This window comes from Ranitomeya imitator, chromosome 5 (assembly GCF_032444005.1).
Source record: "Ranitomeya imitator isolate aRanImi1 chromosome 5, aRanImi1.pri, whole genome shotgun sequence".
Lineage (NCBI taxonomy): Eukaryota > Metazoa > Chordata > Amphibia > Anura > Dendrobatidae > Ranitomeya > Ranitomeya imitator.
In genome coordinates, this window is record NC_091286.1 from 191,377,141 (window position 1) to 191,397,724 (window position 20,584).

The 20,584-nt window shown below is 46.6% G+C and overlaps 1 protein-coding gene across 1 annotated transcript in view; it reads left to right on the forward strand.

Moving 5' to 3' along the window:
• Positions 1 to 20,584, forward strand: part of FMN2 (formin 2) — a 528,461-nt gene that overhangs the window by 438,328 nt on the left and 69,549 nt on the right. Inside the window, exon 14 of the mRNA XM_069769445.1 lies at positions 17,365 to 17,457. Coding sequence (XP_069625546.1) covers positions 17,365 to 17,457 — 93 coding nt within the window. The remainder of the gene's footprint in view (positions 1 to 17,364; positions 17,458 to 20,584) is intronic.

Genomic DNA, 20,584 nt, shown 5'->3' on the forward strand with positions numbered 1-20,584 from the left:
AGGACTTGACAGAGGTCTTGGAGCTTCGACCACTGCACACCAGACAACTCCATGTCCGCCATCCAAATGGCTGCCCGTGTATATGTATCCTCCAACAAATACATGACAGCACGCGTCTGTTCGCACAGCCTCTGAAGCATGTGCAGTGTGGAGTTCCACCTTGTTACCACGTCGATTATTAGGCGGTGCTGGGGAAGATTCAGCGATCGATGATGGTTAAGCATATGGCTGGAGTGTACGGGCGACCGGCGGATGTGCGAGCAAAGTCTGTGCACCTTCAGGAGCAGGGCTGGTAAATCAGGGTAATTCTTGAGGAAGCACTGCACCACCAGGTTCAATGTTTGAGCCAGGCAAGGTATGTGTTTCAGTTCTGAAAGGGCTATGGCAGCCATAAAATTCCTTCCGTTATCACTGACTACCTTGCCTGCCTCAAGATGTACACTGCCCAGCCATGACTGCGTTTTTTGCTGCAAGTACTCGGCCAGTACTTCCGCGGTGTGTCTGCTGTCGCCAAAACACTTCATTTGCAGCACAGCCTGCTGACGCTTTCCACAAGCTGTTCCATAATGGGACACCACGGGTGCAACACTGGCAGCTGCCGATGGAGTGGTCGTGCGACTGCGCTCTGTGGACGAGCTTTCGCTTTTGGAGGAGGAGGGGCAAACGCCTACAGCCAACTGTTTCCTAGACCATGGGCTAGGCAGACCTGTGCATATCGGAGGAAACCCTCATGCTAGATTAAAGTTCTAGTTAATCAAGAAGGCGTCTACTATCTGAGGGTTTCCCTCGGATTCAGTGATCAGAACTTTTCTATCCTGCTGTTCTGTGTGGCTGGTAATTTTCATTCACCCTGATATGACAATTATAGGAACTGTGCTTCTGCCAACATAAATATTCGCTTTGTAATTGACATCAGGGTTATGGAACCAGTACCTCCTTGGTGATTTATGCATGCTACCTTGACCTGGTTGTCCAAGAGCACTCTCATACGGTGACCATGCAGGAGTGGCAGTAATCTGTTTAGTACGTATTCCACTGCTTAAAGTTCCAACATATTTCAGGAGACCAACTTCTCGTTCTCCAACCATGTCCCTTGGATGAGATGGCTGTCCAGATGAGCCTCCCACCCTCTGGGACTAGCATCCGTGGTGACCACCCTGGTGATGTTGCATATCCAAGGCACGCCCCTTGGAAATGTCCCTATTTTTAAAGAAGAGAGTGGACTACCCCTTGAGCAAGGTTTAATTTGCCTTCTAGATGTTCTTGTAAGACTACTTCATTCTCTAGAATGTTCCACTGTAATTCCCTTGTGTGGATTTGGGTCCATCTGACCCCTGGGATACAGGAGTTGAGGGAACCTTGCAGGGACACCACTTTTCTGTAGGCCATGATGGGATTTTCTATCACTATTGAGATCAGATTGACTATCTTTTCCATTGGAAGACACTTTTGAAGATTGGAGTCTATCATGAGACTTAGAAAAATGTGTGCTTTTAGCAGCTCTGATCTTGATTTTTCAAGATTTAAACTCCATCCTAAACTTACTAAGGTGTTTCACACTTCTTTTAATTGCCTTTGAGAGTGTTGGAACTAGCTACCTATTATAAAAAAATCGTCTAGATATAGGATTATCAATTTGTCTCTCTCCCAAAGGTGGACTGTGATTTGTCATTATTTTTGCAAACACCTGAGGGGCTACTATTAGGGCAAAAGGTAGAACTTTGTATTGATAATGCCACCCTGAGGAACCTCTGAAATTGCACATGTATTGGTACGTGGTTATAGGTGTCCTTTAAATCTAGGACTGCCAAATAACAACATCCTGGAAAAGGAAATTTATGGCTGATTTTATTGACTCCATTTTGAGTGTAGGGATCTTTAGGAACTTGTTCAAAGCCTTCAAATTGATTATTGATTACCGTTCTGTAAGTACTGTCCTTTTTTTATCGGAAATAGAGGGGAGTAGAACCTGCTTCCCCTTTCCTCTGGTGGGACTTCTAATAAGACGTGTTTCTCTATTAGGTTTAGGACTTCTGTTTCTAATGCCAGTTGTCCCAGTGGAGATGCTCATGGAGATGTGGTAAATCTTACTTACGGACACTTTTGAAACTCCAGTCTCAAGCCTGATCTTATTAGACTGAGGATCCAGATGCTGGAGGAAATCTTTTCCCAAGCCGGAAGGCAGAGAGAGCCCTTCCCCATCTGGGAAACAAAGTAATTGGGAAGGTTTTCTGCCCTCCTAAGAGGAACCACCAAAAAGGAATCCTTTATTTCTTTTGTAGCAATCTTCCCATGTATCCTGGTCTCTGAATGTTCTCTTCCAGCTAAACCGCTTTCTCCAAAAGGGCTGTTTAAAGGATGAAAAAAGCAGATTTTGATAACCCTTTTTTACCAACTCCTGCTTTCTCTAGGATATCATCCAGAGCTTTACTGAACAAATATTCTTCATCGCATAGTAGAGAGCACAATGTGACTGTCGCTTGCACTTCTCCCAGCTAACACTTCAACCAGACCGCTCTGTAGCCTGCGTTGGACAATGCTGCTGACCTGGCTGCTAGCGTCGCTGAGTCTGACAGAAAGGCAGTCACCCCTTTCATTAATGGAAGTGTGGCTAAAATAGAATCTCTTGGCACCTTATTTTTGAGATGTCCTCCAGATTTCCTAACCAGACCATACGTGACCTAGCTGTACATGTTGCTGCTATGCCAGTATTAAAGCTCCTGCAGAAAATTCCCATGTGCATTTAATGAAACTATCAATTTTCCAATCCTATCTAAGGGGTACTTTAATAATTACATATCTTCAAAGATATTATTCAGGGGGGGTGGGGGAGAGTTGTAATGTGTGGCACAGACAGACAGACAGAGGCCTAAAATAAAAAAGGTGGCTAAATGCAGTTCACAATTGGTAACAGGATTACTCAGGTGGCATAGCTTTGTTCAGCGGAGGACAACTGTTATAAGTGGCTGACACAGTTAGTAGGCCAAAATACAAAAGATGGCTAAATGTCAGCCAATGAATTGGTCATAAATAAACTGGTGGCATAGAGAGGTACAGGGGTGGGCTCCTCTGCAGAGTTGCAGACAGTGGTAGTTGGCGCAAAGCATTAAGGGGTAAAAAAGGAAGCAAGGGCCCCTGTATATTTAACTATCATCCATCATTGCAACAAATTTGTTATGGCAGTGCCATTTAAGGATTTAAAAGCACAGACTACACAGTGGTGGGGCAGGTAAGTTTAGCAAGTGGTAGAGCACTGTTCGAGCTGGGGGGGACACTCTCTCGTGGGCGGCGGTACTGGCACAGGGCCCCTCATATTACGATGGTGTGTCTGACGTTGGTTGTGCGCCACCACCATCAGAGACACTTCATTGTACAATATGGGACCCTGTGCCAGTGCCGTCGCCCAAGAACGGGCACACACACCTGTCCAGGCAAACGGCACTCGCACGGGTGCTTGCGCCAAGTTGTGACCACGGCCCTGTGGGGGGAGTCAGCCCATTTCGGGAGGTATCCAAATGGCCTATAGTGGACATTCGTCACCTGCAAATGGCGTAATTGGAGCAGTCAGTAAGAGGAGGCCAAAAACAAGGCATTTTCCTGTCAAGCTACGTGTCAGCAGGGGAAGGTGGGGAAAAATAATTTGAAATCCATGATTGGTTCATTTTAACGAAGGTTAGATCATCAACATTTCGGGGAGCCAGACGTGTCCTTTTTTTGGTCAGTATTGAACCAGCAGCACTGAAGACTCTTTCTGAGAGCACACTAGCAGCTGGGCAAGCGAGCTCCTGTAATGCATATTCTGCCAATTCGGGTCAGGTGTCTATTTTAGATGCCCAGTAATCAAAGGGGAATGACCTGTGAGGGAGAACATCGATAATGGTGGAAAAATAGTTGGTAGCCATACTGGACAAATGCTGTCTCCAGTCACTTTGAATCGATGCAGCAGTACCTGTCGTGTCTGCGGTCATTGAGAAATCACTCCACAACCTGGTGAGAAATCCCCTCTGTCCAACGCCACTTCAGCTTTGTGCACCTCTAACACCTCTGCCATGTTGCCCCCTACAGCTCGTGTGAGAACCATCAGCGCCGCTGTGTGATGGAAATGCCTGAACCAAACGGTCTATAAGAGTTGCTTGTTTGGTAGCCAATATTTGCTCAAGGTTCTCATGTGGCATGATACTTTGTAATTTGCCTTTGTATCGTGGATCCAAGAGGCAGGCCAACCAGTAATCGTCATCGGTCATCATTTTGATAATGCTGGGGTCCCGTTTTAGGATACACAAGGCATACTCTGCCATGTGGGCCAAAGTTCCAGGTGTAAATTCACTGCTTGTGCTGTGTTGAGGAGCACTTTCTTGAAAATCTACATCACTTGTGGCCCGCAAAAACCCTGTACCTGACCTTGCAATGCCACCAGTTTCTATTGCCCCCTGAGAAGCATCCTCCTCCCATAAATATTCAGCCCCATCATCCTCCTCCTCTTCATCTGCCACCTCGTCCCGGAGATTTCCCTTACCAGACAATGGCTAACTGTCATCAAGGCTTCCCTCCTCCTCGGCTGCAGACGCCTGCTCCTTGATGTGCATCAAACTTTGCATCAGCAGACGCATTAGTGGGATACTCATGCTTGTGATGGCATCGTCCGCACTGACCAGCCGTGTGCATTCCTCAAAACACTAAAGGACTTGACAGAGGTCTTGGAGCTTCGACCACTGCACACCAGACAACTCCATGTCCGCCACCCAAATGGCTGCCCGTGTATATGTATCCTCCAACAAATACATGACAACACGCGTCTGTTCGCACAGCCTCTGAAGCATGTGCAGTGTGGAGTTCCACCTTGTTGCCACGTCGATTATTAGGCGGTGCTGGGGAAGATTCAGCGATCGATGATGGTTAAGCATACGGCTGGAGTGTACGGGCGACCGGCGGATGTGCGAGAAAAGTCTGCGCACCTTCAGGAGCAGGGCTAGTAAATCAGGGTAATTCTTAAGGAAGCACTGCACCACCAGGTTCAATGTGTGAGCCAGGCAAGGTATGTGTTTCAGTTCTGAAAGGGCTATGGCAGCCATAAAATTCCTTCCGTTATCACTGACTACCTTGCCTGCCTCAAGATGTACACTGCCCAGCCATGACTGCGTTTCTTGCTGCAAGTACTCGGCCAGTACTTCCGCGGTGTATCTGTTGTCGCCCAAACACTTCATTTGCAGCACAGCCTGCTGACGCTTCCCACAAGCTGTTCCATAATGGAACACCACGGGTGCAACACTGGCAGCTGCCGATGGAGTGGTCGTGCGACTGCGCTCTGTGGACGAGCTTTCGCTTCTGGAGGAGGAGGAGGAGGAGGGGGGGGCAAACGCCTACAGCCAACTGTTTCCTAGACCATGGGCTAGGCAGAACTGTGCCACTATGGCTGTCCCCTGTGCACCCTGAATCCACCACATTAACCCAGTGCGCCGTGATAGACACATAACGTCCCTGGCCATGCCTACTGGTCCATGCATCTGTTGTGAGGTGCACCTTTCTACTGACTGATTGCCTGAGTGCATGGACAATGCGGTCTTTGACATGCTGGTGGAGGGCTGGGATGGCTTTTCTTGCAAAGAAGTGTCGACTGGGTAGGTCATAGCGTGGTACTGCGTAGGCCATCAGGGCTTTGAAAGCTTCGCTTTCAACCAACCGGTAGGGCATCATCTCTAACGAGATTAGTCTAGCAATGTGGGCGTTCAAACCCTGTGTATGCGGATGAGAGGAAAAGTACTTTCTTTTCCTATCGAGAGTCTCTTGTAAGCTGAGCTGGACTGGAGAGCTGCATATGGTGGAACTAGCGGGGGTGGTGGTGGACATGGCAGATTGAGAGAGGCTTGGTAATGGTATTCTTGATGTGGCCCTTCCTACAGTGTTTTCAACCAAGAACCTTGTGATTCCCTGACCTGACTGCTGTGGCCTTGCGACAATACCTCCACATCTGTTACTGGTGGTGTCATACCCGGTGGGCTTCCAGTGAGGGAAGCAATGTTGCGTTGCTGACTAGCTTCAATATGTGCAGGTGCACCAACGGTACGGGACATTTGGTAGTTGGTCCATGCTTCCAAGTGCCTGCTGGTTAGATGTCTACGCATGCACGATGTATTTAAATTTTGAACATTCTTCCCTCTGCTAAAGGTCTTTGAGCATTTCTTGCATATATCTTTGGACTGATCATTCAGATCTTGGTTAAAAAATTGCCACACTGCACTCGTCCTACTATGGAATACCTTTTCAGGCTTTGCATGTCATGCTACTGTCACCGGATTGCAACACTGTCCTACACCTGTTGTTGTTTTTGAGACACGTTTTTGGCCTGATGCGGGCCTGCCAGATGACCGCTTTTGCGATGTGGATGGCTGCTGCACATCATCCTCCTCCGCTTCTGAGCTCCAGGCTGCGGCACCCTCTTCCCCCAATGGCTGCCAATCTGGGTCAACAACTGGGTCATCTATCACCTCCTCTCCAATGTCATGTGCACCGTCCTCTGTGTCACCGTGTAAGGTGCTATAGCGTTCGTGACGGGGCACCATAGTCTCATCAGGGTCAGATTCGGGCTCAGTACACTGCGAGGGCAAAGTAGTGGTCTGAGTCAATGGAACAGCATAATAATCAAGCTGTGGCTGTGCATCTGTGCACTCCATGTCCGATTCATCCTGTAATGGGCTTTTAACAATTTCCCTCTCTAACCCAGGCACGGTATGTGTAAAGAGCTCCATGGAGTAAAGTGTAGTGTTGCCTGCCGCATCCTTCACTTTTGATTTGGGTGAAGGATACAAAGAAGCAACTTTTTCCGGACCTGGAGCAGCCATTGACGATTCACTGGTTTTAGATTTTGAAGATTCTGAAGAGGAGGTGAAAGAGCTAGAGGCTGAGTCAGCAAGGAAAGCCAAAACTTGTTCCTGCTGATCCGGCTTTAAAAGCTGTTTTCCAAGTCCCAGATAAGGGAGCCTTCGAGGCCTTGTGTAGCCAGACGATGACGCTGCCTCAACACCTTGAGCCTTTGGTGCTATCTTGCTTTTCCCAGTACCACCAGATGCTCCACTACCACCACCACCATCAGTACCAGCTCACGGCCCCTTCCACCAGACTTCCTTATTTTTGCGGAAATGTTAGAAAAAGAACAACCGTTATATGCTACTGTTAAACAAGGTAGAAGGTGTAGATTAACTTTTGGAGAATTTAGATCTTTTTTTTGTGGGAGACTGTAGGAAAAAACAGGCCCTGTGTGTTAAACTGCACACAATGTACAAAGCAGAACGTGGGTGGCAGATATACGCCAAACAGAACTCACGTTGATCCACTTAGTGGCAATTTAAAGCACCCTTTTTATTTTTTAGTGGGAGACTGCAGGAAAAAACAGGCCCTGTAAATTACACCACACAATGTACAAAGCAGAACGTGGGTGGCAGATATACGCCAAACAGAACTCACGTTAATCCACTTAGTGGCAATTTAAAGCACCCTTTTTGTGTGTGTGTGTGTGTGTGTGTGTGGGAGACTGCAGGAAAAAACAGGCCCTGTGTGTTAAACTACACACACTGTGCAAAGCAGAACGTGGGTGGCAGATATACGCCAAACAGGACTCACGTTAATCCACTTAGTGGCAATTTAAAGCACCCTTTATTTTTGTGTGTGTGGGAGATTGCAGGAAAAAACAGGCCCTGTGTGGTAAACTACACACACTGTACAAAGCAGAATGTGCGTGGCAGAAATATGTCAAACAAAACTCACGTTAATCCACTTAGTGGCAATTTAAAGCACCCTTTTTTTATGTGCGACACTGCAGGAAAAAACAGGCCCTGTGTGTTAACCTACACACACTGTACAAAGCAGAACGTGGGTGGCAGATATACGCCAAACAGAACTCACGTTAATCCACTTAGTGGCAATTTAAAGCACCCTTTTTTTTTGTGGGAGACTGCAGGAAAAAACAGGCCCAGTGTATGACAACACACAATGTACAAGGCAGAACGTGGCTGCCCGATATATCAAAAAATACAAGGGCTGTAGTAGAATTTCAATCTCCCTACAATGATGAAAGGACAAGTATGGCAGCAATAAATAGGACTGCTGCACAGTGCACACAAAAGACTGTGGACAAAGAAACAACAGAACTGTGCAGAAAGAAGCAACAGGATTTTTGCTTTGAAAAAAGCAGTTGGTTTGCACAGCGGCGTACACACAGCAATGCAGCTATCAGGGAGCCTTATAAGGCAGCCTAATAAGCTACAGACCTGATGCACCCCCCAAAAAAACCCACTGTCCCTGCAAAAAAAAAGGTGGTGTTGGACAGTGGAAATCACTACAGCACAAGCGGTTTGGGGGTTAATATTCCCTGCTTAAGTATATCCCTGCTTCTGACGAAGCTGCAGCAACCTCTCCCTATGCTCAGATCGGCAAGAAGTAAGATGGCGGTTGGCGTGCCCGCCCCTTTATTGCCCCTGTGATGCCGCAGAAAGCAAGCCAATCACTGCCATGCCCTTCTATAAGATGGTGGGGACCGAGACCTATGTCATGACGCTGCCCACACTCTGCGTGCACCTTCAGTGGCTGAGAAATGGCGCTTAAAACATCATACGAAACGCGACTTTGGCGCGCAGATCGCCGACCTCATGGCCAATCCCACAGTGGGATCGGGTCGGGTTTCACGAAACCCGACTTTGCCAAAAGTCGGCGATTTATGAAAATGTCCGATCCGTTTTGCTCAACCCTAGTATAGAACTCCTTTTTGTTTTTATACATACATACTGCTGCAGAGTGCTGTTAGTGGCCATCTTAGTCTGCAGAAGTGCAGTGCTCATGTGATAATCTGTTCATCTATTCTCTCATGCAAAGGAAGTGATGTGATGTCCACATGGAGTGTAATTAAATACCTGAGTGCTGCTGTAGTGTGTTGTAGTGCCGTTGTCTGGACTTTGCAACCTCCTGACCCGAAGCGCGGGGCAGGAGACTGCAAAGTCCAGACAACGGCACTATAAAGGTATGTGCACACGTTGCAGATTTAGATGCGTTTCTGCTTTTGGGTGACCTTATGCCACTCCTGGTACAAAAATGTAAGCAGTTCTTTTTTGTTTGACGGCTTGTGACTATCCATCATCCTCTTGATTACATTCCAGAGGTTTTCAATGGGGTTCAGGTCTGGAGATTGGACTGGCCATGACAGGTCTTTGATGTGGTGGTCCTTTCATTTTTGAGATATATACAGTATATATATGTAAAGGATGCCAAGGAAATGCATGGTAAAAATTAAGTAGCAATTTTTTGAACATCTTACCTCCTAATTTTGTTCCTTTTTGGTCATAGATTTTTTATCATTTGCTTTTTTAAGATTAGTTATCATTTACTGGTTGCTCAGTGGCACATCATACTGCAGTTTTAAATGTTTGTTTAGTATTTATCGTCATGCATATTCCGCGTTTTGTATGGTATGTTATGCCGTTTACCGATCAGATTAATTATATTTATGCGAAAAACTGAACTGACTGCTACACTGCTACTAAGTACTGATACATGTACAATGTACATACCGTATATACTCGAGTATAAGCCGAGATTTTCAGCCCATTTTTTTGGGCTGAAAGTCCCCTCTCGGCTTATACTCGAGTCATATACCCGGGTGTCGGCAGGGGAGGGGGAGCGGGGGCTGTGTAGTCATACTTACCTGCTCCCAGCACGGTCCCTGCAGTCCCTGGCTTCTCCGGCGCTGCAGATTCTTCCTGTACTGAGCGGTCACATGGCACCGCTCATTACAGAAATGAATAGGCAGCTCCACCCCCATAGGGGAGGAGCCGCATATTCATTTCTGTAATGATCGGTGCCATGTGACCGCTCAATTACAGGAAGAAGCTGCAGCGCCGGAGAAGCCAGGGACTGCAGGGACCGCACCGCAGCAGGTAAGGGGAGCGCAGCGCTATAATTACCTGCTCCTCGCTCCGGCTCCGTCTGCAGCGTCCTCTAGCAGTGACGCTCAGGTTAGAGGGCGCTGTGACGTAGTCAGTGCGCGCCCTCTGCTGAGCGTCAGTGCTGGAGACGGAGCCGCAGAGGAGCAGGTAATTATTGAAAGCGCCGGCGTCCTGAGAAGAGAGGTGAGTATGTGATTTTTTTTTTTTTTTATGGCAGCACCAGCAGCATTCTAAGGAGCACCTATGTGGGCATAAAGGTGCAGAGCATATAAGGGGCACAGCATTATAAGGAGCACCTATGGGGCCATAAAGGTGCAGAGCATATATGGGGCACAGCATTATAAGGAGCACCTATGGGGCCATAAAGGTGCAGAGCATATATGGGGCACAGCATTATAAGGAGCACCTATGGGGCCATAAAGGTGCAGAGCATATATGGGGCACAGCATTATAAGGAGCACCTATGGGGCCATAAAGGTGCAGAGCATATATGGGGCACAGCATTATAAGGAGCACCTATGGGGCCATAAAGGTGCAGAGCATATAAGGGGCACAGCATTATAAGGAGCACCTATGGGGCCATAAAGGTGCAGAGCATATAAGGGGCACAGCATTATAAGGAGCACCTATGGGGCCATAAAGGTGCAGAGCATATAAGGGGCACAGCATTATAAGGAGCACCTATGGGGCCATAAAGGTGCAGAGCATATATGGGGCACAGCATTATAAGGAGCACCTATGGGGCCATAAAGGTGCAGAGCATATAAGGGGCACAGCATTATAAGGAGCATCTATGGGGCCATAAAGGTGCAGAGCATATATGGGGCACAGCATTATAAGGAGCACCTATGGGGCCATAAAGGTGCAGAGCATATATGGGGCACAGCATTATAAGGAGCACCTATGGGGCCATAAAGGTGCAGAGCATATAAGGGGCACAGCATTATAAGGAGCACCAATGGGGCCATAAAGGTGCAGAGCATATATGGGGCACAGCATTATAAGGAGCACCTATGGGGCCATAATCAAAGGTGCAGAGCATATATGGGGCACAGCATTATAAGGAGCACCTATGGGGCCATAAAGGTGCAGAGCATAAATGGGGCACAGCATTATAAGGAGCACCTATGGGGCCATAAAGGTGCAGAGCATAAATGGGGCACAGCATTATAAGGAGCACCTATGGGGCCATAAAGGTGCAGAGCATAAATGGGGCACAGCATTATAAGGAGCACCTATGGGGCCATAAAGGTGCAGAGCATAAATGGGGCACAGCATTATAAGGAGCATCTATGGGGCCATAATCAAAGGTGCAGAGCATATATGGCACAGCATTATAAGGAGCATCTATGGGGCCATAAAGGTGCAGAGCATATATGGGGCACAGCATTATAAGGAGCACCTATGGGGCCATAAAGGTGCAGAGCATATATGGGGCACAGCATTATAAGGAGCACCTATGGGGCCATAATCAAAGGTGCAGAGCATATATGGCACAGCATTATAAGGAGCATCTATGGGGCCATAAAGGTGCAGAGCATATATGGGGCACAGCATTATAACGAGCACCTATGGGGCCATAAAGGTGCAGAGCATATATGGAGCACAGCATTATAAGGAGCATCTATGGGGCCATAAAGGTGCAGAGCATATATGGGGCACAGCATTATAAGGAGCATCTATGGGGCCATAAAGGTGCAGAGCATATAAGGGGCACAGCATTATAAGGAGCATCTATGGGGCCATAAAGGTGCAGAGCATATATGGGGCACAGCATTATAAGGAGCACCTATGGGGCCATAAAGGTGCAGAGCATATATGGAGCACAGCATTATAAGGAGCATCTATGGGGCCATAAAGGTGCAGAGCATATATGGGGCACAGCATTATAAGGAGCATCTATGGGGCCATAAAGGTGCAGAGCATATAAGGGGCACAGCATTATAAGGAGCACCTATGGGGCCATAAAGGTGCAGAGCATATAAGGGGCACAGCATTATAAGGAGCACCTATGGGGCCATAAAGGTGCAGAGCATATATGGGGCACAGCATTATAAGGAGCACCTATGGGGCCATAAAGGTGCAGAGCATATATGGAGCACAGCATTATAAGGAGCATCTATGGGGCCATAAAGGTGCAGAGCATATATGGGGCACAGCATTATAAGGAGCATCTATGGGGCCATAAAGGTGCAGAGCATATAAGGGGCACAGCATTATAAGGAGCATCTATGGGGACATAAAGGTGCAGAGCATATATGGGGCACAGCATTATAAGGAGCACCTATGGGGCCATAAAGGTGCAGAGCATATATGGGGCACAGCATTATAAGGAGCACCTATGGGGCCATAAAGGTGCAGAGCATATAAGGGGCACAGCATTATAAGGAGCACCAATGGGGCCATAAAGGTGCAGAGCATATATGGCGCACAGCATTATAAGGAGCACCTATGGGGCCATAATCAAAGGTGCAGAGCATATATGGCACAGCATTATAAGGAGCACCTATGGGGCCATAAAGGTGCAGAGCATATATGGGGCACAGCATTATAAGGAGCACCTATGGGGCCATAAAGGTGCAGAGCATATATGGGGCACAGCATTATAAGGAGCACCTATGGGGCCATAAAGGTGCAGAGCATAAATGGGGCACAGCATTATAAGGAGCACCTATGGGGCCATAAAGGTGCAGAGCATAAATGGGGCACAGCATTATAAGGAGCATCTATGGGGCCATAATCAAAGGTGCAGAGCATATATGGCACAGCATTATAAGGAGCATCTATGGGGCCATAAAGGTGCAGAGCATATATGGGGCACAGCATTATAAGGAGCACCTATGGGGCCATAAAGGTGCAGAGCATATAAGGGGCACAGCATTATAAGGAGCATCTATGGGGCCATAAAGGTGCAGAGCATATATGGGGCACAGCATTATAAGGAGCACCTATGGGGCCATAAAGGTGCAGAGCATAAATGGGGCACAGCATTATAAGGAGCACCTATGGGGCCATAAAGGTGCAGAGCATATATGGGGCACAGCATTATAAGGAGCATCTATGGGGCCATAAAGGTGCAGAGCATATATGGGGCACAGCATTATAAGGAGCATCTATGGGGCCATAAAGGTGCAGAGCATATATGGGGCACAGCATTATAAGGAGCATCTATGGGGCCATAAAGGTGCAGAGCATATATGGGGCACAGCATTATAAGGAGCACCTATGGGGCCATAAAGGTGCAGAGCATAAATGGGGCACAGCATTATAAGGAGCACCTATGGGGCCATAAAGGTGCAGAGCATATATGGGGCACAGCATTATAAGGAGCATCTATGGGGCCATAAAGGTGCAGAGCATATATGGGGCACAGCATTATAAGGAGCACCTATGGGGCCATAAAGGTGCAGAGCATAAATGGGGCACAGCATTATAAGGAGCACCTATGGGGCCATAAAGGTGCAGAGCATATATGGGGCACAGCATTATAAGGAGCACCTATGGGGCCATAAAGGTGCAGAGCATAAATGGGGCACAGCATTATAAGGAGCACCTATGGGGCCATAAAGGTGCAGAGCATATATGGGGCACAGCATTATAAGGAGCACCTATGGGGCCATAAAGGTGCAGAGCATAAATGGGGCACAGCATTATAAGGAGCACCTATGGGGCCATAAAGGTGCAGAGCATATATGGGGCACAGCATTATAAGGAGCATCTATGGGGCCATAATCAAAGGTGCAGAGCATATATGGCACAGCATTATAAGGAGCATCTATGGGGCCATAATCAACGGTGCAGAGCATTCTATATAGCACAGTTGTATATGGAGCATCTATGGGGCAATAATGAACGGTATGGAACATCTATTTTTATTTTTGAAATTCACCGGTAAATGCTGCATTTTCTACCCTAGGCTTATAATCGAGTCAATAAGTTTTCCCAGTTTTTTGTGGCAAAATTAGGGGGGTCGGCTTATACTCGGGTCGGCTTATACTCGAGTATATACGGTAATTGTGTAATTCATATTTTACTGTAATAGAATGCTAATAATAATAATTTTATTTATATAGCGCCAACATATTCTGCAGCGCTTTACAAATTATAAAGGGGATGTGTACAGACAATAGACATTATAGCATATCAAAAATCAGTTCAAGATAGATACCAAGAGGAATGAGGGCCCTGCTCGCAAGCTTACAAACTGAGGAAAAAGGGGAAACACGAGAGGTGGATGGTAACAATTGCTTTTGTTGTTCGGACCAGCCATAGATCGGGTGTTCATGTAAAGCTGCATGAACCAGTTAACAGCCTAAGTATGTAACAGTACAGACACAGAGGGCTAATAACTGCATAAAGTGTATGAGAACATGATACGAGAAACCTGATTATGGTTGAAGTTTTTGAATGGGCCACACAGGGATAAGTAGGTTAATGCATTGAAGCAGTAGGCCAGTCTGAACAAATGCATTTTAGGGCACGCTTAAAACTGTGGGGATTGAGGATTAATCGTATTATCCTGGGTAGTTCATTCCACAGAATTGGCGAAGCACATGAAAAGTCTTGGAGATGGGAGTGGGATGTTCTGATTATTGAGGATGCTAACCTCAGGTCATTAGCAGAATTGAGAGCATGGGTAGGGTGGTAGACTGAGACCAGGGAGGAGATGTAGGGTGGTGCTGAGCCATGGAGTGTTTTGTGGATGAGGGTAATAGTTTTGTACTGGATTCTGGAGTGGATAGGTAACCAGTGTAATGACTGGCACAGGGTAGAGGCATTCATGTAACGGTTGGCGAGGAATATAGTCCTGGCAGCAGCATTCAGGACAGATTAGAGTGGGGAGAGTTTGGTAAGAGGGAGGCCAATTAAGAGAGAGTTACAATAGTCCAGACGAGAATGAATGAGTGAAACAGTGAGAGTTTTTGCAGAGTCGAAAGTAAGAAAAGGGCGAATCCTAGAAATGTTTTTGAGATGCAGATAAGAAGAGCGAGCCAGTGATCGGATGTGATGGGGTGAATGAAAGCTCGGAATCAAGTATGACCCCAAGGCAGTGAGCATGTTGCTTGGGAGTAATTGTGGAGCCACACACGGAGATGGCAACGTCAGGCAAAGGTAGGTTAGTAGAGGGAGAGAACAGAGAGTTCAGTTTTTGACAGGTTCAGTTTCAGATAGAGGGAGGACATGATGTTAGAGACAGCGATAAGGCAATCACTGGTGTTTTCTACAAAAGCAGGCGTGATATCAGGAGAAGAAGTGTATAATTGGGTGTCATCAGCATAGAGATGGTACTGAAAACCAAATCTACTGATTGTTTGTCCAATAGGGGCGGTATACAAAGAGAAGAGGAGGGGGCCTAGGACTGATCCTTGAGGAACCCCAACAGTAAGGGGAAGGTGAGAGTAGGAAGAACCAGCAAGAGATACAGTGAAGGAGCGGTCAGAGAGATAGGAGGAGAACCAGAAGAGAACGATGTCCTTGAGGCCGATGGAGTGGAGCATAGTGAGGAGGAGCTGATGATCCACAGTATCAAATGCTGCGGAGAGCTCCAAGAGAATTAGCATGGAGTGGTGACCATTAGTGTTAGGTTTTAGTGCAGTGGTAAAAAACCATCAAGCGCTACAAAGAAACTGGCTCACATGAGGACCGCCCCAGGAAAGGAAGACCAAGAGTCACCTCTACTTCTGAGGATAGGTTTATCTGAGTCACCAGCCTCAGAAATCGCAGGTTAACAGCAGCTCAGATTAGAGACCAGGTCAATGCCACACAGAGTTCAAGCAGCAGACACATCTCTACAACAACTTTTAAGAGGAGACTTTGTGCAGCAGGCCTTCATGGTAAAATAGCTGCTAGGAAACTACTGCTAAGGACAGCCAACAAGAAGAAGAGACTTGTTTTGGCTAAAGAACACAAGGAATTGACATTAGACCGGTGGAAATCTGTGCTTTGGTTTGATGAGTCCAAATTTGAGATCTTTGGTTCCAACCACCGCGTCTTTGAGGGACGCAGAAAACGGAACGGATGGACTCTACATGCCTGGTTCCCACCGGGAAGCATGGAGGAGGAGGTGTGATGATGTGGGGGTGCTTTTCTGGTGACACTGTTGGGGATTTATTCAAAATAGAAGGCATACTGAACCAGCATGGCTACCTCATCATCTTGCAGCGGCATGCTATTCCATCCGGTTTGCGTTTAGTTGGACCATCATTTATTTTTCAACAGGACAATGACCCCAAACACACCTCCAGGCTGTGTAAAGGCTATTTGACTAAGAAGGAGAGTGATGGGGTCCTGCGCCAGATGACCTGGCCTCCACAGTCACCAGACCTGAATACAATTGAGATGTTTAGGGTGAGCTGGACCGCAGAGTGAAGGCAAAAGGGCCAACAAGTGCTAAGCATCTCTGGGAACTCCTTCAAGATTGTTGGAAGACCATTCCCGGTGACTACCTCTTGAAGCTCATCAAGAGAATGCCAAGAGTGTGCAAAGCAGTCATCAAAGCAAAAGGTGGCTACTTTGAAGATGTACCTCTGTCGCACATGTGCTATACTCAATTGCTACTGCAGGAGACCCAAGTCTTAAGAATGGCCATGGCCTGCGTCACAGTGGGCCACTGCATCGTGCTTGGCCCCAGGCTAAAATTTGCCATTCAAGCCGCGTGTGTGTGTGTGTGTGTGTGTGTATGTGAGTGTGTGTGTATATATATATATATATTATATATATGTGTGTGTGTGTTTTGAAGATTATTCCCTTTGAAAACGATGTGTAAGTGACATAGAGAATTGCTGTATGTAAAATCTCATTAGAATCGCATTGCAATCAGATAGCCATTGCACTGCATTCTGATGTAAATCGGATGCTAGGTGTGAAAAATCGAATTGTACTCGCATAAACGCATTACACTCGCATAAGACTTGCATTACTCTCGTCCGACTCTCCTGCATCAAAATCCAACCGATTTTAAAATCGCTATTGTGACTCCAGCCTTAGGGGCAGATGCAGGCTTTTACACCTTGTGTCAAGAAGGGGTTGATATATGAAGAAGTTATATGTGTGGAGACTTCATGTAAAAATTGTGTGTAATTGTAACCTTTCTCTACTTTTGTTATTCGCCGTGATTAAAGCATTATATAATTTACATACTGTAGTTACCTTGAGATTATGTGAAAGCAGCCTTGGGCCAGATTCAGAAGGGGATATTTCATAGTACAAGGATCACAATGCACAGACGGACCACTGGTCTTCAGACTTGAACTTACAACCTCATATTTGAAGCTGTAAGTTTATGTCGGGGGACCAGTGGTCAGTTCTGGCCTTGCGGTCCATAAACAGACCATGATACACACTTATCTGAACCTGGCCTTATTGGGCCAGCATATGATCTTGATTATCAAGATATTCATTTCAAATAAAAAAATATATATTTTACTTTCAGCATGTGAGACAGAGGCTTCAAAAGTATACCAGAAGTGTTTAGAAGACCATTTGCAACCTTTCAAGGACAACATAGAGGATTTCTTAAGCAAAGGTAAGACATTTTTAATGAGGGATTAAAAGAATGATAGTCATACAGGCTTGAAATAATCTAAAGAGTGTAAGCATATAATAAATAACAATACATGATGTTAAGATTACACAAAATTAATCCTGTAGTGATGGCCTGGGAAAGATGCAGTAAAATTATATGTAAGTGCCACTTACTGAAGTGCAGGTTTTTACACACAAGAAAGATTCCTCACTTTCACTTCCCCAAACAGGCCCACATACCCGACTGAACATTCCATTGCATATCACTGCTCCTGGACTCCCACAGCAGTGCCAACATGGCTTCTCATAAAAAATACAAAAATCAACACAAAAAAGGCAAACAGCACACAGGGGAGACACCACATAGGGAACACCAAGAAACACTACACCAGATACCAAAATACAGCACACAACAAGGAAGAAACCGTGCACAAGGGGTGAAAGAGGTCAAATGACCCAACACATACAATACAAAAATGCGGATGGAAGATATTACAGATATGTTGGAAAGAGCAAACGGTGTGAGACATGTCAGCTGCTCCTGTCAGCACCACTAATCATTAGTGATGAGAGAGTATACTCATTGCTCAAGTGATCTCTGAGTATTTGTAACTGTTCAGAGATTAAGTTTTCATTGCCACAGCTGAATGATTTACAGCTATTAGCCAGCCCGATTATATGTGGGGATTCCCTAGCAGCCAGGCAACCCCCACATGTACTCAGCCTGGCTAATAGTTGTAAATCATTCAGCTGCAACGATGAAAACTAAATCTCTGAGCAGTCATAAATACTCGGAGATCACCCGAGCATGTGGAGCGCCCCTAGACACAGGGCCGCGGGTAACTCGGTACCGGTCCTCTGCTGGCTCGGTTCTGGGGTTGTCACGGTGGCGGGACCCGGTCCGTGACCCTGCTAAGGGGCGTCCAATAAAAGGTGCTAGGAGTCTGTCAAGGTTTCGTGACGCCACCTGTGGTGTTCGGTCAGGATGACCGACGCTGCTTGGGGTCCGCTGGGGTGATGGAATGGCAGCTAGATGGGGTACCTTCCCACAGGTGAAGTGTGTCCCCAGGGCTTCCCAGTAAGGTGGAAGGTGATGGTGTGAGGTGCAGACAATAACGAGGACACAAGGTTGCAGTCTCTTTACCACTTTACTGAAGACTTCAGGATCCGCAATCCAGAGCACAGTTAACAGGGCTGTCTGAGACCGGCCGGTCCGATGGAACATCCAGAGTTCCCTTTACAGGTAGAAATCGTTGCCTACCAATAGCGCCTGTGTGTTGTAGTGCTACCCTGCTGAGCATTCGGAATAGTCCTCACAACTTCTGTTCTAGTTCATTCGTTCGTTCTTTCTAGTTCTTTCTCTTTCTTTCTATTTCGTTCCAGATGTTACTAGTTTCTCATCCCCCAGGTTTGTTATGGCTAGGACGCACAATATCCTTCGCTTTGTGTCTCTTTCTAAGGATACCGCCGCAAGGTAGAGCAGGCGCGGTTCCGTAATGTTCTGTTCTGTTCGCTAGGCACCTGCCAGGTTCCCACGCCTGACAGGGACCCCCCTGAATCTTCTCCCTGCAACACCTCCTGCCACGGGATGTTGCCTGAATCCAACTCAGTCAGCTTCTGACTAACTTCCTATCCAACCCCTAGTTTTACCAGTGTGAGGAGTGGCCCAATAAAGCTTTTTTTTCCCCCTAGTGGCCGGAGTGTGAAGTGTAATGTGTGCTGGTGATACCTGGTCAGTAGAATTCCTTCAGTGCCATCAGACGTACCATCACTCCCCTTAGCGGCAGAGTGTCATACTGCAACGACCAGATCTCTGGAGCGCTGCACATGCTCAGGAAAACCCGAGCATGCTCAAAAAAACCCGAGCAACGAGTATACTCGGTCATCACTACTAATCATACACAGATGTTAATTTCACCACACTCCCAATGCGATAGCATCGGGTCTATTTCTAGTATTTTATACTCTTGTCTTTCCATGGTTTTAGATTGAGATAGTGATGATTATTTCCAAGACACTAGTCAGTATGTTTTTTTTAATCCAGTGGGGGATAATTTAGGCTATGTGCACACATTGCAGAATTGCCGCGGAAATTTCTGAAAAATTCTGCAACTCCCTGCCGCAAGAATAACGCATGCAGAATTGGCATGCGTATTCCTGCTAAACACTAGCGTTTTGCAAGCATAATTAGCTTGCAGAATGCTAGCGTTTTCCAAGCGATCTGTAGCATCGCTTGGAAAACTGATTGATAGGTTGGTCGCACTTGTTAAACATAGTGTTTGACAAGTGTGACCAACTTTTTACTATTGACGCTGCCTATGTAGCATCAATAGTAAAAAGATATAATGTTAAAAATAATACAAAAATAAAAAATCGTGATATTCTTACCTTCCGACGGCCCCCGCAGCCTTCCCGCTCCTCGCGTTGCTCCCGTTCCCAGTGATGCTTTGCGATAATGACCCCAGATGACGCAGCATCACTCAAGACCACTACATCATCACAGGTCATTGTCGCAAAGCATCACTGGGAACAGGAACATCGAGAGGAGTGGGAAGGCTGCAGGGGCCGCCAGAAGATGAGAATATAACTATTTTTTATTTTAATTATGTTTTTTTTTTTTTACAGGTATATGGTTCCCAGGGCCTGGAGGAGAGTCTCCTCTCCTTCACCCTGGGTACCATCTGCAGATAATCCGCTTACTTCCCGCATGGTGGGCATAGCCCCATGTGGGAAGTAAGTGGATCAATGCATTCCTATGTGTGCAGAATTGCCGCGATTCCGTACAAAGAATGAGCATGCTGCTTATTTTTCCAATATGCGATTCTGCCATGGAAAAATACGCAGCATTAGCACTGCATTGCGGAATTCCATTGAATTCAATGGGCTGTGTTGTGTATGCATTTTCGTAGTGTTTTCACCACGATTTTGCGGGGAAAAAACGAGGCAAAAGTGCATACAATCTGCAAAGTGTGCACATGGCCTTAAGCTCACTGTAGAACTTGGGTCCTAGTCAGGTCATAGTCTCCTTTCTGATCCTAAAGCCTGGCTAGACTCTTGCTTCTTATTTAGTATGGATAATTGTTTGCTTAAGACCCACTTGCCTGACATCAGGAACCCTTCCTTCGTTC